At 40.5% G+C, this 24,149-nt stretch overlaps 1 protein-coding gene across 1 annotated transcript in view; it reads right to left on the bottom strand.

The window, feature by feature from the left end:
- Positions 1-24,149, bottom strand: part of GRIA3 (glutamate ionotropic receptor AMPA type subunit 3) — a 166,443-nt gene that overhangs the window by 65,206 nt on the left and 77,088 nt on the right. Inside the window, exons 4-9 of the mRNA XM_035891946.1 lie at positions 11,576-11,629; positions 9,915-10,076; positions 6,560-6,727; positions 3,109-3,213; positions 1,678-1,785; positions 315-521 (exon numbers count right to left, since the gene is read on the bottom strand). Of these exons, the coding sequence (XP_035747839.1) occupies positions 315-521; positions 1,678-1,785; positions 3,109-3,213; positions 6,560-6,727; positions 9,915-10,076; positions 11,576-11,629 (804 nt within the window). The remainder of the gene's footprint in view (positions 1-314; positions 522-1,677; positions 1,786-3,108; positions 3,214-6,559; positions 6,728-9,914; positions 10,077-11,575; positions 11,630-24,149) is intronic.

The raw sequence follows: 24,149 nt of genomic DNA, 5'->3' as shown, positions 1-24,149 counted from the left end.
AAAAAGGAGACATGGCAAATGCAAAAGCAGCATATGAAGGGCAAACTGGAAATTCTGCTGTAGACAAGAATTTTAAATTTGCCCAATGCCACTTCTCAACACTTTGTGGACTCTGGTTTGGAGAGCAGCAGTAAAAAAGTGACACTTTCCTGCAATGAAAGGATTAGAAAAGTAGACTATAAAAATGGCACTACAAAGAAATATCTAGAATTTTAAAGGTGGTATTCAAACAGATGATCTTTATTTTGCAGTTTATTATCCTTGAGCATAACTTTTTATAAAGAACATTAAAATGAAGGTTAAGAGAAACTTACCCCATAGACCAGTTCACCCACCATGCCATTCCATATCTTAGTCTCAGGGTCCCTAGCTCCATATTTCCCATCTCCAACAATTGACAGTTTGTATTTTATTCCAACATGTTTTGCTATTTCAGAAGCTAAGTCTACACAATATCCTTCATATCTCTCATTCCCTTCTAGTTGTTCATGGTTTTTCTTATACATTACATATGGTGATTCCTTTGAAACAAAAGTAAAGATCAAAAGAATGTAAAATACAGCTTTAAAACATACAAAATGAGAGCTGTTATTATCCTTTATATTACTGGCAAGTATTTACAATGCTTCCTGCTTTAGTACAGAAATTAGAAAGGCAAACTTTTGCAGTTTAAAAATCCTTGGCTGATCCTACAGCCACACATACTACTGATTTTAATCCTAGTACAGGCCCATTGAAGACAGCAAGACTACTCCACTTTAACAAAGTCACACTTTTGTTTGCAAGATTAGGCTTGATTAGGCAGTAAAACAGCATCACTGTAGCAATAATTCAGGTGTTTAAAGAACTGACATACCCAACACCTGTACCATCAAAATCATTCCCTACGTCCCCAGCGGCCTAGAATGGGGCTCTGATGGAGATATTTTCAAAGCAGCCTAAGGGAAGCAAGGCTAAAATCCTCAGCAGCAGTTTTTTGTCACTAAATTCCCTTAGCCTTCTTGGAAAATTCTAGCTGAAATGCTGATTATATCTTGCTAAATCCATAGGAGTATAAAACATAATGCTTCAGGAAAATAGCATAAAATTGGCTCATGCTTAGTAGAATTCTAACAGGCATAAAAGTCACAAACAATACTGTACAGAGCACAACTGCTGGAGGCATTGGGACTGACACAGGTGCTGCTGTTTATGAGACACCAGCAGAGCTTTACTCCTTCGGAGCTGCATGGGTATAGGTCGCTTTTCACCCAGTGCTAGAGCAGTTCCAGTTCTCTACAGGCTTCATTGGGCCACAGGGGTTGAGTTTACAGGAGCTGTACCTGAGCAAGGGGTGCAAGATTTGACCCTACAGCAGGAAGGCCAAATCCTGCAGTCATTCACATGCATGCATCGTAACTTCACTTATGTGAGGTGTCTGGCTGAGTTCAAGTGTCTGAGAAGCAGCAAAGTGCAATGTTGAGCTCGGTGAGCTCCTCCTGTGAGTGAACTTATTCATACACATAGAAGTTTGCAGGGTCAAGCCCTCAGTACATCTCTGGAAGATACTGAACTTTTCAGTCACTTGAAGTCACATAGTATTATTCAGCATTTGCCTCCTGGCAAGGTGTCTAACACACCTCAAGAGCCCCGTGTCTTGTTTCCTAAACACAAACACACTAAGAACATAAAACTTACCAAGATGGTAGTGACTACTATAGTTCTGTTCTCCACAGATGAAGTGTCATTAGAGGGCAGCTGATCTAATGCTGGCACAAATCTTTCATATTCGTTCCAATAACCAGCCTATAAAAAAAGGAGATTGTTACCTCATTCCATATGTTTACAAGGACTCTGGTGCACGGACTTGTAGCTGGAACTGTCAAAACATACGGCTTTGTAACACTTATTCAGGCAACACTTTTGCCATTAAAGGACTCCATTAGTTTAATTTAATTTCCTTAAAGAAACAATGTTCTCCAGCCCAGGTGCAAATAAACACAAGCTAAGTGAAAATACGTATTAAATTCTCCCTATCCAAATTTGTATCATCATGGTGCCTGTGGAATAAATTCCCATGTATCCACAGCACATGAATATACTATAGAAAAGAAAATAAACTGCACAGCACTCTGAGTAAAATTCTTTCATTTTGAAATTTTTACCCATATTCTGCTGCAGTTCAGACAGCGAATACAGTCCCTGCAGACATGCCTGAGCTAGCTTTAGAGGAGGTGCACAGACATCGTTAGCAATGCAGGCACAGTAGCATTATCGGGATACAAAATACTTGGTGAGCACGAGGTGGCTATTTGTCAGCTGGCTTGTGCTGACCTTCATGGTGCTGTGGCTACATTGCTATGCTATTAGACTAGCTTTTGTATCTCTGCACAACACAGAAGTGACACTTTTGTCTGCACTGTAAGCCCAGCTGAATGGCTAGGCCATGTTCAGAGGTATTTTGTTATCAATTATGTGCAGAAGAGTTTAAGGAGTCTCAGTGGTGACTAAGCACGTTAGGTACCTATCGCCAGGTGAAATCTGGGGAATTTGTGTGCCTCAGCCACACAGACTCCGCTCTCGATACTCCTGAGGCCCTGTCTACCTAATTATTTTTTAAAATCTGCCCCAAATTTCTTTTATAACAAGGATCTAGGCAACTATCCCACTTAGGATCTATACTTTATTTAGGAGGCAAGAGAATAAGGAGCAAATCCTAATTAAAATCAAACTTTTTTTCTGTTAATTTCAAAAGGTTTATAAATGACTCTGGCTCCAGCTTTGCTACAGCTCTGAAGCCTGTCACGGAGAGGAAGGGAAAGATGGAGAGGAATTTAGGAGATAGGGCTGAGCACAGGACCATGATAGCAGGTATTGTGCTTGGCAGTGGAAAAGCTCCAGAAGGGTTTTAAGGAAAAAAAGTGGGGTCTGCTGCTGACGTGAAAACCAACAAAGATGAGTGGTTTGGTCCAGGAACAGAATAGAACAAAGCTCCTGGGATAGGGAAGACAGCAAGAAGGTGGGGTTTCCTCAGGGCCCCATTATTACAGTGCCTGTGTGGTATTGTTGAGTTTGTTGGAACAAATATTTGTGAAGATGTGAAATTTGGATGCATATCTTGAGACTCACCTTCCGTGATCCAGCGGCTTTCATTTCATACACATCAATTGTGTAATTTGTTCTCCGCCCGTAAGTGTCGAATTGGATGTTCCCTGTCATTCCTTGAACTTGCACCTTAAGGGAATAAACATAACCCCCCCATTTTAATAAAAGATTCACTTTATTTTTCCTTCCGTTACATTTTGCAGGAACCCACGAGCTCTAGCACAATTTTTATCTATATCAGAGACTTGTAGCGCTTTTGACACAGGCAGTTACATTCTTCGTAACAAAAGCAATCCCAATTCTCTCAGTTTCAGCTGTACATACTCTTTGTTAGTTAGTGCTCAGCTGGTGACTCACTACCGCAGAGTGAGCTGCATTTAAGTGTAAGTGAAATTAGCCCTGCATGCATGTTAGATGTAAGAAAGACTGATTCTGCCATGCGTAGTCACGCTGGGTTCACTGATACAGCAAGGAGCATCAGTGAGGCACACGCAACACTTCAGTGCCATTAAACCCCTCGCAATATGGTACAGAGTGATTTACGATATGGACCAGAATCCCGTACCATTGCTCGTTCCGGGAAGTGCTTTATTTTAAGATCAGTCCCAATGTAGGAGAAAGGAATGAATGCCTTCTCTGAATGAGCACAGACAATTGCCTCTACTGCTTATGGAGTTTTGGTCTCAGTCGGGATGGATGGGTGTACAGACGGTAAGTCATTATCATTACCTACTCACATGAATCATCTTAAGGGGAAGTATGAAGTACTTTGTTTCAAAGAAAAAATCTTTCTTATTTCCCTGTATGAAAGGGTGAGATATTTCCATTTATCACTTATCAACACTGACAAGCTGTCATCTCAGGAAGAAGGGGTAACAGTCTGAAACTTTCAGTAGGGGTAGATTAGCTTTAATATTTAGCAAAATGCAGTAGAACTTAGAGGAATAGGTGATGGAAGACTAGTCAAAGGGAAACTGTTCAGGGCTGGTGACTGATCTGCTATTTATGGTTTAGAGATGGTGCAACTGAACTTGTTATGGTGGACAAGGCTACATAAATCAGCCAAAATTCCTTGGACGCCAAATTCTCCAGTGAGACAAATTCAGACTGATATATGAGGAGTGTGATTATTTTTATCAGTAACTGGATTTGAACCTTTCTTAAAGTAGTTTATATCATTTCAGGGATCTGGAAGAATATGTGAGTTATTCCTGTCTCCAGAAAGCTAGAGAGGTGAATGGGACTTTGAAAGCCAAATTTGTCCCTAAGAGGTCTTATCAACTGTGGACTCAGCAAATGTATTTGTAGGGTAGTTGACTTATAACTTGCAGCCAGATGTGAGCTGCTGTGCCTGCTTTGGGCACTTGCTGGAAGCTGTCTGGCTACCTTAGCACAGCAGCGACTCTATGTCTCAGCAGAGCTTGTTAGGCCAGCTTCATCCTGATGCGTACTGAGACATGAGCATCGTGCACTTGACACCTTTGACTTCCATTTTAATTTGTTTCTATCTTTGGTGGGAAAACTCAGCACTTTTCAAAACCTGGCTGCACCGAGGCAGGAAGACTCACCAGGACTCAGAATGCTCCTGGTAGCAGCATGAGGAGGCAATCACGAATGGAGTGACTATTTATAACTGCCCAGATCTATTCAGGTAAACTGTCTGCCACTGATCTGATGTCTTAGGATCAGCTTTACAAATACAGACACACACAGTTTCCAAAGCTGTAGGAAGCAGACTCAGGTAATGCCTATTTCCCTTTTGCCAGCAGGATGGCTGTAGTGTGGCACAGAATCTTCTGCTGGCACGGGATATTCCAAGGATGCCTTGGAAAAAATATTCTTATCTGAGTGTTGCTACAGAGTGGAGAGGAAACGTTGTTAAATCAAAGGTTTTTTCCTGAAGCAAAGATTCAAGATCATTGTCTGAACAGAGGGAGAGAGTGTGACGGCAGTGTAGGATGACCTAGGTAGTAGTTGGTGGAGGTGTATATAAACTTCACTTCGATGCCTTTGAATAGCTAAAACAATACAAGGCAACCAGCTGAAAGTCAAACTTCTGCATTTTTTGCCAATCATGAGTTTGGCTTTGCATATCTTATGAATTATGTTTTTTAAATAAATTCTCCCAAATAAGGGAGTGTCCCGTAGCAGTGTTGGTTTTCTTTGTTGCCATCAATACCTTGTATCTTATTTGTAGTTTTATGTTTTGCTTGTAATTAAGTTCAAAAGAACAGTACAAATTCTTTAACTATTGTGAAGGTTGAATTTAATTAACTTCTCTTCAAATGTGTGTAATGCTACATTAGTGAATGTGCAGTTAGGGCATTTTTTAGGAAGTGACATAATGGCATAAAAAGAGCTCTGGCAATGTGAGACTGAACCATCTCTCTCACTCTTAAGAGTGATATAATCTGATTATAACCTCCTACAACTCATTATAACCTTCCGATACAATCCTTCCAATTTGGCAATTGAGAAAAAGTGGTAAGTAAGCTAAGTGTATGAAGGCTGACCTAGGATTTGTTTATACCTAAGATGGGCTTAATTCTGATCTCGCTCACTCCATTTCTATGCCTGCATTAATATAATTGATTCCAACAGGTTTGTTTTAGAGTTATTTGAGCCAGATCAAAAGCAGACCATATTCTTGTCTCTCACATCTACAAAAACTTTACCCAGTTTTTCCTGTTGTCACTTGCTTTAACACACATAGCAGTCTAAAAAGAGCTCAAAATCAACAAAATTAAATACGTAAGTGAGGTAGGATCCCATGCAGTAACTAGTGTTAGGGATAAAAACCAGGCCATGCAGAAGGTAATCAGGCAGCAAAGTAAAGCCAGGTATCAGAACTGGTTTGGGGCTAAAGTGTGTCAACATTCAGGCTGGTGCTGAAACCTAGCAGTATTGCTGTGACCGACATCTTTTCCACTGCTTTAAACCAATCTGAGTTGACTTTTTACTGGCAAATCATCAAAATTACACACAGGTGTTTAAGTTCATAAACACACATATCCTGGCAAAATTTACAATACACCTGCTGAGGACTCAGTCTAGTTCTGTTAGTCAGATTTGCAGCCTCAGCCTGACTTTAGAAACCCCCAATACATGTTCGTTTGCAAAATGGCTCATGCTCACTCTCATGGGAAGCTTGGGTGTTATGGGGGAGTCAGATCGGATGTGCTCTGGTGTGGGCAATCAGGCAGCTGCTGCACCAGTGCCAAAGGAATGTGATTTTGGCCAAAGCTGTGAGAGCTAATTTGTTATGCTTGGTCCTCTACTGAATGTATTTTAGCTATCCTTTGGAGTTCATCATGAAGTTTCTTTTTTCTTTCTTTCTGTTTTTTCCTGAGGAGCTGCAGCTGTTTGTGTGAGTACAGAAACTCTATGTACATGGAGTAGGATGCAAGTTCGGTCCCAGCAGAATTGCTGCTGTTGTGGAATATACACATTCATTAGCTGGTATGTTTGCTCTTACCATTTTCAGCGCTCTTTCTATATCAATTCCTTGGCTCCATGGTACTGCAGGGTTAGCCAGGCAGTCTCCAGCACTACCTCTCCTGGAGACATCCACACGCTGTCTTCGGAGGTAACGGAAAGCCTCTGCTATGACTAGGACCGCATCATGGGTCAGTGCAGACGTATACTAAAATAGATGCAAATAAAAGATGGTGACAAACTGCAAGCTTAGAATTGCCCCAGGTTTATCGCATCTAGTCCTTCTCTGTGTTAAAATACTCTTAGAACCATGCTTGTGAGCCCTTTTTCTTGCTCTGTCTTGCCACAGGTGCTTTACATAGTTTAACAATTCCATCTATTTCAATTAACAAATTAAAAATATTTCTGTTTTGTCTAGCATGTAGCAGCAAAATAACAAAACCAGTTGGTAGTTGCATAAAGTTTAAATTTGTAAATAAATGGAAGTTTGCTCATCTAAATGAGGTCACTACAAAAGTCTGCAATTCCTTGCTGGCCCATACTGCTATCAATAGCAAAGAGCTCATGCTTGGTTTTTGCTTGGAGTTGTCTTTTTCTTTTTAACAAGACTGCCAAGACAGAGAGTTTTGAATTAAAGTTAACATAAATCATTTCTGTTTGGACCAAAATCCTGATTAGGTAGCATCTGTGGCAAGGAATAGATCAGATTACTTTTCTTAGAAGACAGCTATACAAGCAAGTAATCACAAAACACACTTCAGGCATTACATCTCCTTGGTAACTGCCCATCTGCCTTCTCTTACTCCATGGTAAATCTGAGGAGGGTGGTAAGCTTTGCGTAGCAGCAACTCTTCAACAAAACCCCTAGAATCCTTAACTATTTGTTCATGTTGCTGTCAACTTCATCCATTACTTGTCGTATGTACCTGGTGACACCTCCCAATGCTATAAATTTAGTATCACTTACAAAATGTCATGGAAGTGTTTTTTTCACATTTTTTCCACATTTATGTGTTTGTCTGAAAGTTCTTCTCTCCTAGAGTGGCCCAGGCTTTGCGTATGACATCATTGGTTTTCACTGGCATCACAGCACACCTATAATTTAAGGGTCTGTGCGCAGGAGACCATTTCAACACGTACATACTGGGAGCAATTGAATGTGCTCAGCGTGTAAGCCCTGATTTCAAACCCCTTGTAACTGACCCTTTGTATTTCCACAGTGTTTGTAAGAGAATGAAGAGAAAAGGAACGTAAGGGGTATCTGCACATACTGACGTGCCTGCCCTTCTTTTGGCCGCCTGTGTGATACTGTGGAGTTCCTGGCTCCCGATGAACCTTATGCTGGAGTCAGTGGTGGAAGACACGCTGCTCATGCATGAATTAGAAAGGCAGAAACCCAGGTTTCAACTGCACGTTCACCTACTCTCTTTGTGGGTAAGGCTTATTAAATGCAGAAGAAGTTAATTCTATCCTGTAGGGCAGGATAGCACAATTGGTGGTCTGGATTTCTTAAAAAATGTGTATTATCTTACTGCAAGCTCTTCAATTTGATATAAAGCCTTAGGAAATCTGCACAGAACGAGGCGTGTCTGCATGTGCAGATCAAGAGAATCGTATCTGATAAAGAGCGCAAAGGTAGGACTGTGAAGAAGGTTTTACAGCAGCTGTTCTTACTGAGTTTTAAATGACAGCAGTTTATAAACTCTTACTCTGTGTGTGTGGAGTGGTTCCTGCTCTGACTGTATCTAGGCACAGGTGCTCTTTTGATCCTGCCCACCTTTACCTCTTCCTGTGATGCTTTGCAATCTTCACGCTCGCCTCTTTTAGTAAGTTAACAAAGGTTATAGATCACATTCTACACAACAATATAGAACCAGATAGTAATTTTAAGGTATTTGTTCTTGTATTAAAAAAATCTTGCAATAGCTATCCAATCTAACACTACGTAAAACTCACACGCTGGTAATTTTTTCAGCAGACTGCGTCAATTGTCAGTAGCCTTAATGCAGTTACTTCCAAGTCATGCCAAGAGAGCTATCTAATTTTCTACTTTATTCGAATTCTACTTATAAATGCATGAGCATGCAAAGAGAAAAAAAGAGAGAGAAGGGAAAGGCTGATAAAATACAGAATAAATTAAACATCAGGGCTTTAATCTCCAGGCAATTTTATTTCCTAATCAAAAATACTGTACATCAGTTTTTAAGTATGCTTTTTGTCTGACTGACAAATATTGTGCACATTTCTGTAATGAGCGGTACATTTGTGGAAAGGTAATGTAATCTTTGTGTTTGTACCATATACTTAAGATTATTTTTTAAGGATGTAGAATAATTTTTCCCTCAAGGTAAATTGCTTTCAAGTGGAATAAAATCTTCCCAGGTTAACTTTATACATTTCAGAGCTTTTAAGATTAGTACGATACTTATCTTCACTTCTGCATCACTGCTAGGAAGCTTTAGAAAGCAGGCCTAGCTCCTAATCAACAGGGAACAACTCACTAATCCGAGTTTTGTGGGCCTCTGTTTGCCTTTCTTTGCTTCCCCTGAAATGCCAGCAAGGCTGTGGGATGGTGTGGGATTAAGATAATTTTCCTTCCCTATAGAAATCACACAATCCCAGGGATGGAAAAGCATGCCTCCAAATGGCACTGGCCTTCTGGCAGCAGAATCGCATAGCCGGTTTCTATTCTGTGTGTAGTCTACCCTGGTACCTGCCCATGCATTGGACTGGACTAGATTTTTCCTTTCTAGGTAATATTTTATGCCTCCCTGAATTTTGTCTTACTAATACCAAGACAGTATGCTAGTTTATCAGAGGAATTTTGAATTCCAAGTCAATTTGCATGTGTGACAGTTTTGGTGAACCTGGGAAAATTTTATTGGCTGCAGATATAATAGCCAGAGTGTTTAAGTAAAGGACAGTGGTGCAAAATACAGGGTTAGATTTTGAGGGCAACTGTCAGCAGTGACTAGGAGGTGGCAACGACTCTTCAGTGAATCTAGAGCTACTTTCTTTTGCACATGAAATCCTCTATCAGCATTAAAATGGACTAGTAACCCACAGTTTGCATCTAAAAACTAACCTAATTAGCCCCCACCCCTACCCCCAGAGTAATTCAAGAAGTTCAAGTTAGAAGTTTTTACATCCACTGCACAATGACAAGATTTGCAAGACCAAGCCTTTGCCTCTGAGGAACTCCCACTGCGGTGGGCACTTGTGTCCAGCTAAAAGCCTCTGCCTCTTTCTCTCTTCTGGAAGGGCAGTGAATGTCACAGCATGTTCTAATCAGGGATCTGTATCATACACGTGCACACACCTGGGGCTAGCAAAACCCAAACAATTGTTAAAAGCAACTCACAGAGTCTCCATCACTGTCAGGGTAAAATAAATACCTTTAATGGTGAGTTTTTGGCTTCAGGGAATTCTCTTTCATCGAGCCTCACCCAGCGTTGTAGAAACTGTTGAACCATTGGGTTTTCATTATTAACAATCTGGAATCCAGTAACGTTGGCACCTCCATGCATTACCCTCTCCAGAACAATGTCCGTGAAACCCTGTGAGGACACATGTGGAAAGCAAGAATCATTGCCATCCAAAGTCCCTTTACTTTGGCTCAGTTTTACCTGCTATAAGCATAGCACAAAAGAAACTGATTAATTTCCCTCTTGTTAGCTGAAAATACTCTTCCAAGGAGACAATTACTATCACAATTGGGACTGTGATAGCGCCACAGAATAGAATTTAAAATAACTTCTTGTTCAGACCTTTGCAACAGAAAACTGCCCTGCTGTGTTGTGGCAATGTGGTACAGAACATTCACTGGTCAGAAAGCAAACAGTGGGGAAACTTGAAGCACTATTCCCTCTTTTCTCCTCATCATGGTGAAAACTGGTCAAAGACCTCAATCCCACTTGTACGGCAAAGTGTGCGTGAAGGTTGAGTGCTGGGAGCAGAAAACCACTTAACACCCATATTGTTCTACGGAGGCAAAGCGCACACCTCCTTGCTAGGCAGTTCTCCGTCACAGCATTACTTAACGTTTCACTTGCAGACAGAATGGTATGATTCTCTCCCACTGTTGTTATTTATACCTGAGGCAGTAAATTGGTGTCTTTTTGATTAGTACGACTTGATTGCAGTCATGTTTATCTGAATGTCAATGGTTACACATGCTAAAAGGTAACCCAGAATAAGAACCCCTGTATTTTTATGCACACACTAATCAGTGAGATCATGAATGGTTCTTATAATGCAAAATGACATAACTTAAAGTATACAGTACTTCTACAAAATAAGCGTATTTTAAAATTTGTCCTTTCTGCTTTAATCACACCAAAACAAGGATACAGAGAATCCTAGGTGGGAATGCTAACTTGAAAGTGTGAGTTTTGGGAAGACATTTTTCCACTCACAGTAGACGCAGAACCCAAAAATTAGTCTTCCTGCAAGATCAATTACAATACAAGACCTTTTCTAAGGAACTCTAGCAGATGGTGTTTCACCAGCATCATAAACATCCTTGAAAGTAAATTCTAGAATCCAGAAGAAGCTCTGATAAGGATAAAAATGTACTGCCTTGTCCTGGTACGTCAACACGTACACAGGCACCACCCCACACCTGGAAACACAAAAGAGCAGCTAAACAGCCTGGCTGGTTTACTTGATGGAATTGTTCTGATTTGTAGCTTTTTACCACTCATTTTATACACAAATATGCTACAATTATTTTTCCTGGAGTGCTTAAATTTCAACTATGTTACATAGAAGATTATGGTTATCAAGTGTCTTATGAGGATAAAAATTAGTGGAAAACATGTAATTAAACTATTATTTTAAAATTAGTAGAGGATATGAGCTTCTTAGACAAAAGAAAGACCATAATTGAGTACAAATGGCTACAACACACCAGTTCTAGTATTTACTGAAGTAACTTCTCAAAATCCAACAACTCATCCATCTATTTCCTCTTTTGCTGATTAAAGTTGCCACAATCTGAACAGAATATATTACCCTTTAAACCTTATCTATACTTGTAATAAAGAAAAGTTCTTACCAGGTTAGCTAACATGTAGTGATAGCCTCTAGAATGTTTGCCGAGGATTACAACCTGTGTGAAGAAAAAAATTACATATATTCAGTTGTGAAAGGATGACCCTTAACTAGTGGAAAACACCATAGAATGAATATTTTGGTAACCCTCTGTGCTCAATCCATGAGCAGCGTGAGTATTACAGACACAGTGCAGTCATTTGTGTTTTAAAAACACACACGCAGAGTACAAAGAGGAGCAACTCACAGGGCTGAGAAGACTCCGCTTGTGGAGATGACCCTACCTGGCAAACTCACCCTTGTCATCACAGCATCTCCCCTGCTGACCAGGTTAATTTTAGTTATCACTTCAAGTATTTCTGCTCTGAAATGAGGTAACACCATATCTGTTTACTTTGTTCCTTGTTTGTGGAGTGTGACAGGCGGGTGACACAGCCCAGCCACTTCACTGTTTATTAAACTGTACCAGCACAGCGGGGCTCAGCAGGCTCCAGGTTGTACAGGGGATTTCCTGCCATGAGAACCCTGGCCAAGCCTTGTCATATATGAACGCTTAAAGTTAAATTCCTAAAGTTGTAAGCAGTGACCTTTATTGCCTTTTGACAGCTTTCAAAAGGCCTGAAAACTTGTCGCTTCCAGTGCATCTCAGCGGACACATCTGACCTTACGTGTTTAGCCAAAATTTATACTAAATGTGATGTTGCACATTCCACTAAACCAACATCTCCTGCCCTCCCTGACCCCACTTGGGGATCTCTCTGTACAAATGGAGTCATTAAATGGAATCACTAAGAGACAAAAAAGCAGCAGGATGAACTGAGCAGCTGGATTCTGTAAGGGTAACGGGGAGAAGTGGAGGCAGCACGGTCTGGCAAGCCTGAATTCTGCCATCCTGTGTGCTCATCCCCACCCCAGTAATGCTGTGCTTTTGCAGAAAGGAGGAAAAAACACAGTTCCCGTGTCTACGCAGCTGGCTCACCAGCAATACTCCTTGTGCAAGATTATGCTGCTGCACTTAGCACTTTCTCTTGCCTCAGATTATAATCCCAGTAACATCCATCCAGTCCCACAACCATCAGGTGGAACTATGTCCAGCAGTAAGAATTTAATTAATAATTGTGGTGATTACGTGTTGTGTCAGGACAGAAGCAAACTTACTGAGGCTTGCTGGGTTAAACTAATAGAAGTTAAAAATAACAAACAGTGCTGGCGATACACCAGAGGTGTATCACTGACTATACCCTGCGAGCAGCTCAAGAGAACAGATGACGCTTTTTGATGGAGAACCATCTGAAAATCTATACATACCATACTAACGTACTTCTCCATGGTCACAGATAAACGCTCTGGGTGCGATACTCTGAAAGACACCTTTTCAACATGACCACTTATGTCTTTGCTAAAAACAGATGACATTTGAGTCATTGACTTTAGATAGACTGCTGAGCCTGTTAAAGTTCTTGATTAAATTATTAAGTTCCCAATTGCCTCTTTGGGTTGTCTTGTCCTTAACAGATGCCATTTCTTTTAAATTCACATTTAATTCTGTAGGAATTTGCATACTTCCAGCAGTCTGAAAATAAATTGCTGTTCAGGCCCTCTTGAGAACTGTATGTACACTCTGTTGGTAAAAGTATCTGCTTTCCTACACTCACATTTGTTTTCTATGGAAATGTGCAGGCTTCCTTCAGATCATCTGGTGCGTGTGCAATCTGCATACTGAATTCTCGGTGTGTTTTAATTTCACCTTAAAGGCAATGATTTACTTTTAAAGGTTAGAGACAAAGAACTTGAAAAACAATATTCTTTGTCATTTTAACCTTAATAAAAAATAAGAAAGCTTTTACATTTCTGTCCAGAAATGTGTTTATTTAAGAGAAAAGTACCACAACAGATGAAGTCAGAGGCTGTAAGGAAAACATACACGGAGCTGCTACAGGCATCAGGAGCAATACTGCCAACAGGAAATGTAGGACTCATTAGCATAGCTCAGACTCAACTTCCATCTCTTCTGTTGTCATGTCTCCAAAATGGCCAGAAAGAATTCTGTTTAGTCCCTTGGAGAGGTCCAGCGTCCTACACAATCAACCATGTTAGTTCATTAATTACTTAACTGGATCTGAAAAATGTTTTTAAAATTCACTACACCTGCTGTCCTAAATCTTAACAACCACAACCCTCCTCTTCCCTCACTTTCCGCCCTCTACCAACTGTCCAGCAGCTTGAATGGACCTGCTGGATTAGCAAGCCCATCAGAAACAACCACGGGCATCGGTGTTACTCCGAGGAGAGCGAAGGGATGGATAAGGCTTTTTTCATGAAGAAGAAAAACAGGAATATAACAAATCTCATCAACTGCCTATATATTGTGAAGCTTTTACAGAAAGTGGGATATTGAATAGTGGTGGTGAATGGAAAGCTGGGATTACAGGACAAGGATTTCACGGCGCTACAAGGCTTTGCTAAGTTTCACTTCCAAGACTTAATATTGCTTTCACCTTGACTGAAAGAAAAGCTTCTAAGATTTTATACTGAACAAAGGAGGAGGGGAAAAAAAAAGGCTGGGAACTATCATGAATAATTCAGACTTCTGATCCCACATAATTCTTGCCTTGTAGATAAAAAAGATCATAATGTCAGGTTTGATACAGAATCAAATAAAGTTTGTATTTGTAATTAACTCTTCGGATATTTCCAATTAATTAAGAGAAAATCTAGATGGAACATAATTAAAATGTATCTGGTTTTAAGATAAAAGTCAAATCTGCTGGCCAGCACCAGGCTTACTGGAAGTACAGACCTATATGCCAGATTTGAGAAATTAAGTCAGCATTGCCAATTTTAGTTTTGCATTTGCCTGGGGAAGTAATTTTTTTGAATGAAAGCATAAAGACAACTTTGTTTCCACTGCATCAGTCATCATGATAATAAATAGGCAGCTACAGTTTTTTGCCTTAGCTTTTACACTTTTTTTCAGCTTTGGAAACTAGCATTATAGAAATTAACTGGCTAAAATTAAATTGGCATGGAGCATCATGATATTTCTAAAGCAATGATGATTCTCTCATGATGTACTACACAACACCTAAGAGGAAGGATGGTGAAGAGGAAGCTAAATAATTTTAATACTAACCTCACAATTACTCCGTTACCTTTTGACTTATTCCCTACTCACAATCACAGCTAGTTCCTGGTCTAGAACATGGATCTGGGTTTTTTGGCCATGAAAATTAAATGTTGGAGTTAAGGGTGAAGGGCGCATTACGAGGAGACTGGCAAACTCTTAGATGAAAGTCAAGGCAGGGAAGCCATTTTAAACAGTAGTGATGGAGACAGATCTGGGGGTTACGCTGGAATATTTCTCCAAGGACTTGACAAGGTACTAGAGAGGTAATAACAGAGTGTGGGCTCAAAAGAAATCAAGTGATGGAAGAATAGTGCAAGTTTGGTACGTGGGACTGAGCAGTCATATTTTGTCTTTTGAAAATATCAGTGGTTGTCTCTGATTCATAAAAGGGAAGGTAATTTTTCTTTTATGGATGGAGGCAATCACAGAACAGGCGAGGTTGGCAGGGGCCTCTAGAGATTGTCTATTCCAACCCCCTTGCTGAAAGCAGGGGCAGCTAGAGCAGGCTGCTCGGGACCGTGTCCAGCCAGGCATTCAACATCCCCAAAGACAGAGATCCCACAGGCTTTTTGGGCAGCCTGTTTCAGTGTCTGACTACCCTCACAGTAAAAATTATTTTTCTTATGTTTAAACAGAATTCCCTGCATTTCGGTTTGTGCCCTTACCTCTTGTCTTGTCACTGGGCACCGCTGAGACTCTGAAACTCAGTGAGACTCTCTGAGAAAAGTCTGGCTCCATCTTCTTCATTCCTTCCCATCAGGTATTTGCAGACATTATTAATATCCCCCCTGAGCTTCCTCCTCTCCAGGCTACATAACCCAAGTTCTCTCAGCCTTTCCTTGTACGTCAGATGCTCCAGACCCTTAATGGTCCCAGGGGCCCTTCAATGGACTTGCTCCAGGATGTCCATGTCTTTCCTATACTACTGAGCCCAGAACTGTACCTGGCACTTCGGATGCGGCCTCACTAGTGCTGAGCAGAGGGGAAGGATCACCACTATTGACCTGCTGACCACGCTCATCCTATCATCACTTTGCTGTGAGAGGGCAGTGCTGGCTCATGCTCAGCTTGCCTATCAGGACCCAAAGATCCCACAGAGCTTTTTTCCAGCCAGGAAGCCTCTACCCAGTCTGTACTGGTGCATGGATTTATTTCTCCCCCAGGTGTTGGGCTTTGCATTTCTTTGTTGAACTTCACGAGGTTCCTCTCTGTCCACTTCACCAGCCTGTCAAAGTACTGCAGTACAACCACCTGGTGTGTCAAACGCTCCTCCTAATTTGGTATCATCTGCAAACTTGCTGAGAGTGCACTCCATCCCATAACCTTCAGATCATTAATAGAGAGGTTAAACAGTATTAGCCCCAGTACCATTAGGGTACTCCAAATAGTAACTAGCCTCCAGCTGGCCTTTGTGTTGCTGATCACAACCCTCTAAGCCCAGCAGTTCAGTCACTTTTAAATCCACCTGACTGCCTCTGTGGGCTTTGATTTTAAAGAGTCATTGAAAAAAATGGGCTAAGAGGATATGCTTGCGCTTTTACCTAGAAAAGCAGCTATCACGATTTTGGCAGCAGTGAAAAGAAAACTACCATGTCCAATTAATACCTGTTTGGAGCTCATCTTCCCTTCATTTGAATCTATTGCCATCTGGTCAGTTTAGTCTGTTTAATCAAAGTTATTTATCATCCTTTATTTACAAATGAAAAAAGAAAGAAAAAAATTAGATCACAAAAGTACAGACTACCTCATCTACAGCTCAAACCCCTGATATTTTATGAGTCTATTAGATCTTTCCATAACATAAAATACTGATGCTGACAGGCAGTATTGCCACAAAGAAGGTCTAAAGATTTTTACTGTGCTTTTCATACCTGACAAGTGGCAGAAATACGCCACTTAAATGGAATGACAGGCAGAGATCTGACCTGCTGTAATGTGTCTTTCCATTTCAACCATATCTGGGAACAATGAGGCAGTTTAGCTCTAGAACTCTTCTTTCCTAGGTTTTGAAAAGACAGCAAGGAAAATGAGATTTCATATAAGCTCAGAGTAAAAAAGGATTTTGTTGTCTTTGTTGAGGTTATTCATCCACTAATTCAGGTTTCACTTTTGCAAAAAAACTCATTTAACTTCAAGGATTTCTACTGATTTTTAAGTATACATTTAAGTTTCTGAGGACCGGAGAGCTTAGCTACCTCCAGTTGAGCTGTAATGCGACTTTATACATTGCTATAGAAATAAAATTATGACACCTTTGCCTTCAAAGCAGTGTGCAAATGCCAGAAGTGATGGCACAACTCTTTCTTTTCAGCAGCAAACAAGCAAACCAGATAAATGGACTCAGGTCTAAAAAAATTTCACCATCATCATCAGGATCAGCTATCAGTGTTGACCGCACTTTGTGGGAATAGCACGGGTGTCAAGCAGAGCAACAACTGTCTGGCAAGCCTAAATTGTTGTGGAGCATGCTGTCTTCTCTCCTGGGTATCAGGTCAGGTGTTTTCTAGTTTTTATCCTTATTGATAGAATTTCTGTTCTGAGGATGGAGTTACTTAGATCTTATCTTAAATCTAAGCAGCTCCTACCTGATATTGGATTGAATGATTGAAAAGATGTGCCCTGTGATGCAGCACCCTACCGGACCAGTGGCACTGGCTAATTTGGACTTCAGGACACACTTAAGGAAGGAGAGGAACAGTGTATCAGGGTGACAATCCAATTAGCTCAATAAAAGCTGAAGTCAAGGCCCCAAAAGTTCTTGTCAGTATGTTAGCAAGGATGTTTAGCTTATCTTGAGCAGCATCTGCAATGTGCTGCAGCTCAGCTCTGTTTCTACCACTTAAAAAAAGGAGAACCTGAAGCAGCCCTTCAGCTGGAAACCAGAGTCCTCTCCCTGGGCTCCCTCGCACTCCTGTAGACCCTCCTGGAGTGTGGAGCTGCCCATGGGGCTTGCAGCCACCACACTTCAGTTCTCTGGGGTCAATGCACTGTTAGCAGCAATGTAGTTACCTTCTACAGTGTCATCATGTGAGCAAAGGTGCAACAGCATTTGACAGCCATACCGAATCATTCCTCACTATGTTTACTTTGCACAGGTCACCCCTTGTCATGTAAATTTTCCAGATAGAAGTAGGAAAAATAGGAGCAGAACAGAAAAGAAAAGCTCTCCTGAAATGTGAACAGGATTTTCCTCATCTCACCAGATGGCATGGTAAAAGTAAAATCCCTTGCAACCTCAGTAGATCCATTTTACTGTAAGTTTGCAGAGCCCACTGCCCTGTTTTCCAATTTACACACACGCTCCCACAGAACAAGAGAGTTTCCTTTGAGGATTATAAACACTGGACAAGACTCGATCTTCCCTCAGTAAATTTATAAATAATAGCTTTTATGGTGTCGTGATTTTGTCCCTTTCTATCATAACAACCATACCAGCATCAATATATGAGGCTCCAAAAGAACTGCAATCCTGCAGTGGCAAAAGATATGTCACATCCAACATGTGATACTTGTCCTGCCTTTAATTCCAAGGAAAAAAAAGCCATTTCCATGTTTGCTATAAGCGGCTTCCCTCATACAAAGGGTCAAAACCTCAGGATTGTAATTGTAGTGCAAACCCAGGGAAGGCAATTTATTTCTTCAGTTAGTATTAATGGGATGGGAATCTGGCCACCAGGGACTGTGATGCTGTAAAATATGCAGTAAACAATGATTTCATTTATATGAAGAATGAATACTATATTGAGTTAAATATTAAATGAAGAATGTATTAAATATTAAGATGAAGATTCTACACATGTATTATTTGTTGCAGATAAAAATAACTGCATATATAGTTGAGATTAATTCATCCACTATTTCAGAGGCTTCACGTCCTTTAGGGAATGTCACAAATCCAGACACAGTCCCAATCGCTGGATTTTGTATTTTTGTGCAGTATATCGACCTAAGAATTTTACTTCCATGCAACTGCCACCTTACAGATGTGTGACTACATCTCATACCCAAAATCCTACTTTCCTCTATAGCATAGCACCAAGATCATTTGTTTGGGCTTGTAAAAGATCCCTCAAACAGCTTTTGGCTCTTCCGCAGTGTATCTCTCATGGGAGATAATCTCCTAGAGAACAGGACTCTCCTAGAACAAGGGGACAAAAATGCGCATGGTGGAAGCAGCAATCTGAGATGCCTCTGAAGCATTTTATTAGAGTTTTCCCCTCTCTACCCCCCTTCTTATGCCCTTCTCTCCCTTGAGTCTCTCCTTGATGATAGTCACATCAAGAGTGAAATTTTACTTTTAGGCCATCTTCAGATAGATGATGGTTGTGCATGTTAGTCCTTGGAGGGTAATTAAACGCAACAGCTGAAAGCTGTATTGTACTTCATTCTCGCTCCATATGGCTAAACTTTCTTTTCCCAAAACTAATCTGACATTTGCTGATTGAAGATTGTGTAGTGGAATATGCATTTAATTTGTGCATAGGTTACATTAGAAACTACTTAGGAAAAAAATTACAAACTGCAGCACTGGTTCTGAGGGCATGATACTTTCTCCTAATTTCTTTCAGTGTGATGACAAACTTTTCTGCGAATTTTCTGTGCCCTGAAACAATTTTCCTAAATTAATTTTCCTTGGTGTGACTTAGCAATATGGTCAGATTAACTAATCTGTTGGCACGGTTACTGTTAAAGGGCATATTCTACTGCAAAACATCAGACCCTGGAGGACACCAAGATGAAGAATTTTATGATCCCCGGTAAATGACATTCATAATCACAATTGTTTACTCTTTAAGCCAAATAAAATTCATTAAATAAACTTTTCTTTATATCAGAGTCTCTCCTTTGTTTGGACAGATGAGGACAGCGTGAGATCTCTCAGGACTGCATCTTTCTTCACAAGCCATGTCCTTCAATACAAAGGACCTTCATGTCAAAATCAAAACTTAAGCCACCCTTCATCACTTGAGCTATTTCACTAAAAACAAGATCAGATATGGGGGGTTTTTACAATCACAACAAAAATTTTTGTACCATATGAAAGGGATGCTCAAAATTGCCAAGACCTTTGCCCCTTATTTTGCCAAGATAGCCTCAAGAGAAGATACTTATTCCCAGCAAGCTTTCTTGAAGGATGTGTTGCAGAAATTTTTCTTAGTGAATTCATTAGCTTCTTGAATGGGATGAATAAAGTAAAAATCCAGTCGTGTTCTGGAGGAATTTTTGCAGGTGTATTTATGGGAAGCAAATGACTTAATTAAATACGTTACTCTGCAGCAGTGATTTCCACACATAGGTCATTTTAGGAAGGAGATCACATTTTAATTGCCTACACAGTTCTAATATATTCTTTGAGAAATATCCTCCCTTAAAAAATACTCATAATGGAGTGATTTTACATCCAAGGTAATTTCACAGTGGTTCCAGTACTTTCTCAAGCCTCTGTGAAATCTTAAGTTCAAAACGCACCTGAAATTTCACATAGAAGCTTCAGATCTCACAGAAAACAACCGAAAAACAAATGTGTACAAGAAATTTCAAATCAGAATAAGCTTGCTGTGTTTAGTGCCAGAACTCCTTTAATTCAACACTGACAAACCACACTACGGTACTCTCCTCATTGGTTTCATCTTCTAGATCTGCTGGTTCAGTGTTTTGTCTTCCTCCCTCTTTCTTGGCTATAACCCTTCTCAGGTCAGACACTACCAGAAGGTCAGCAACCATGACATCAAGGGATTTGGGTTCTATGATCTGACACAAATTTTTGGTATGATGTTCAAAAGCTTTTCGATGCATTGTTGTCATCAAAGCTGGGATAACTTTTTTGAAGACAACTGATTTCGTAGTGTACTTGGGACTCCGCAACTTCTGTTTCTCTACATGGATCTTCCAAAGAGTCCAAGGAAACTGAAATTCATATTAGCTGACAGGAAAGGTACACAAAGATCCCTGATGTATTCTGTCTTCCTACTGCTTCTGACAAATTCTGAAATATTCATCCATCTTGCACCTCACCCCGTCAAGGGCCCCTTTTGTTCATCAGGCAAGGCCCTGTGGAAATGCATCTGCTGCTGCTCAAGCCTCAGTTCACCACCTCTGAGAAGAGACATGAAGTTTTGCTAACCTGAGAATAGGTACTGCTGCTATCTCTGCTCTGATACCTAGAGAGCCCAAGAGAACAGGAATTTATGTTAACTGCTCAGATGGGTAAGCTTCTCAGTAACCATCGCATGCTTTTCACTGACACACAACCACCTTTTCGAAAGACACCAGCATTTCTTAGTCAATTCTTCTTAGCTCAGAAATGTGAACCTGGCTGTACTGCTAGACTTGATTGCCTTTCCCTAGCGACATTCATGGTTAAATTTCCTTCAATCTACAATGCAACCAGCTCCTACCCAATGTAACGTGGTCCCATCGCAATAACATCCTCATTTCCAACGTCACCTACGCTCTCTTTACTTACACCACCTCCCTGCTTCGTGGCAGTTGTGGATGCTCCCACTGTAGACCTACAAGTCCACATCATTTATATCAAAATCAGCGCTATCAGAACTGACTTCCAGACTCACATCCTTCACTAAGTTTCACAGCACCTAAAGTCACTTTCACAAAGACTATTAATAATAGTAATCTTCCATTTATTCTTAGTTTTCCAAACCGTCTGCGGGAATCACAAATGCCTCAGCACTGTCATACAGTTTGAAGGCATATCCACACCATTAACAAGCAGTTCTTTAGTGACCTTTGCATCGTGGGCCTGATCCCCATGACACAGGAGATGATATCTAATTGTCCCTTTTGGCTTTCAGTACTGTGAAACTCTACGTTGAACATTCCTAAGAGTACACTCTTGCTATCTCAGACAAACATAAACAGTGCTTATTTCTCCTTCTCATATCCCACATGGTAAATTAAACCCCTTCAGTCTTAGCTGCTTAAAATATAAAAGGATGTATATCCACTGGGGGAAGAGAGGAAGAAATTAGGCAAACTGAGGTACACCGTTTTCATTTTAAAAACACATACATTTGCCATTTTCTCCACACCTCCAATCAGCATGTCAGAGTAAAATCCTAGTATTATTCCCTGGAATTGAACAAGAGTCCTTGGAAACAGAATTCTGCTTATATAAACCATTACTGCATGTCAGGATCACTTCAAACTATTATTTGGATATAACCCAGAAGTGTCGCAGTAATTCAGTCCCAATGCTCACATGAGAAGCTTTTGGAAAGGGTTTTGTACTGCAGAGCACTGGCAGACCGAAAAATACTGAATAGTAGCCATTCTTTTTTTTTTTCCTCCTTTTGAGCATTTCCTTTCCTTTTTAAACATCCTATGAAATTAAGAAAAAAAAAATAATCAGTGCAACCTCCTCTAGGAAAACCAAGGTTACATTTTCTTATATTTTTTATTACACGTTGAATTTTACTGTGACAAGAATGGCATTCAATGTGCTCTTTTCAATGCTTTGAAGAAGTTTGAAAGGTTTATTCTGCTTTGCTATAAACAGCACTCTGCAATATTCCCCATATAACTTGGTGCATAAACCATGAACTGAAAGAGATTACAAAGAGTTAATTTATTTTTACTAAGTCTCTGCAGCAGGGGAGGCCGTTTTACTCATATGAGGTAATAAAGTTACAGCAATATTTTTCTTTTCTGATTCTTTACATGCATTCTCCCAAGATAGAAGATACCCAGGGTATTTTTCAGGGTCTATGTATATTGTTGGTAATTTTATTCATTACACGTTTTGGAAGAATGAGCTTCAGTAGTACATGTGCTATTATACCTACACATGCACACCCATGGTGTGACACAAATAAATTCAATTTAGTAACATGGGCTTTTTTTAAGCTTGGGAACATTAACTTCCTCTAAAATTGTTATGCTGTTTTCCATCTTGCTGGCTGAATACTGTGGGATGAATTTGTATTTGAGGTTTAGTTGATGTCTTATAGGGCCTGATTCTTTATAAATTTAGCCCAGGCTGCCCCTGGTAGCTCCGCAGAGGCCAGTGGAATTGCACTGGTGTGAAGGTGGGATAAGAGACAGGAATCACATATGCATGTATAATTACAAGCAGTGAGTGATTTGCACTGGGACAGTACTTTGCCATACTATGGCCTGATCCAAACCCATCTGTAGCCCAGAGCAAATGCTCTATAGCTCTGGATTACACCTAGGGACCTCATATTTAGGGACTTCCCTCTGCAAGGCTGTAGCTATCAGTTGCTAGTGTCTTATATATTGCATCGCCAGCATCTGGGCTAAAAAAGCCCAGTGGGGTGGTCCTCACTCCAAAAATCTTGCTATTTAAACTGTAGTGTAACTGCTCTATGAAATGCACTTGGGAACATCTTGGTGCATGAGAGGCCCTGAAAAGCACCAGTGGTTCTCTTACTCCCCCAGATACATGATTCATATCGCACCAGGGCCATTAATCCTGGCTTAGTCAGATGTGGGGAAAAAAAAAAAAAAAAGAAGACATATACTGTTGTGCAGCTTTTCTTTTACTGAGTTAGGACTCCTTCTCTTGTAAATGAACTTACGAGACACCAGAACTATCACGCTGTCTCTGGTGATGTACAACGCCTGTTTGCACAGTGGTATTGTGCTATTACTATTCATTTTGATAGTGTGTTTCCTTCCTCTCCCTGTAGTTGGTTCATCTGAATTGTCGCCAAGATGGTTGCCTTGGAAACTAATTAAGGAAAGCCTTTGGTTAGAAGCAGAGTTTGAAACATTAAACTATTTGAGAGACAGATGCAGAAATTAAGGTAATGTCTGCTAAGATGAAAGGGTTTATCCTTTATATGGAGAAGAAAGAACCACATTAAATGCTAGGACTCTAACAAAGCAACTTCTATACAACACTGATTTTTAAAACCTGGAAGAGATGTGTGAGTGAGGGATTTTAAAATCAGCCAGGGGCTTAGAAGAGATGATGAAGATTCCCAGAGCTATTAGGGATGGGGAGATGGATAAAGACAGTGGGACAAAAAGCTGAGGAGATCACATGTTGAGCAAATTCTAGCCAGCTCTCCCTTTCCTTCAAATACTCTGCATCTTCAAAAGACTTCTTGTAAATGTTGTTTTTGAAAAATACCAGTAGAGCTAACGAAAGACAAAACTCTCTCCCCACAGTCCAGGTATGGCACGAGAAGCCCCGGTGTGTACATTTGTTTCCGAAGTATATCAAATGCAGGAGTGAGAGGCTATTGCAAATGGCCCTCAGGCTCCACTTTTCTACCGAGCCTGTCAACAAGGGTAACAATTAGTGCCAGCTGCCCAAGCAGCTCATACGATGTGGGGACAGGCTAAACAAGGAGCCCTTGGAGGGCTTCCTAAGGGCAAACACACATGCACGAATTCTGCGCACTGAAAAGCTGCGAAGAGAGGCGAACTATGTGGCAAATTGTGCTTTTACAGCTACCTATTAACT

The sequence above is a fragment of the Egretta garzetta genome, unplaced genomic scaffold (genome assembly GCF_000687185.1).
Source record: "Egretta garzetta isolate BGI_Z169 unplaced genomic scaffold, ASM68718v1 scaffold53, whole genome shotgun sequence".
Lineage (NCBI taxonomy): Eukaryota > Metazoa > Chordata > Aves > Pelecaniformes > Ardeidae > Egretta > Egretta garzetta.
This window is presented reverse-complemented; position numbering and strand designations above follow the sequence as displayed.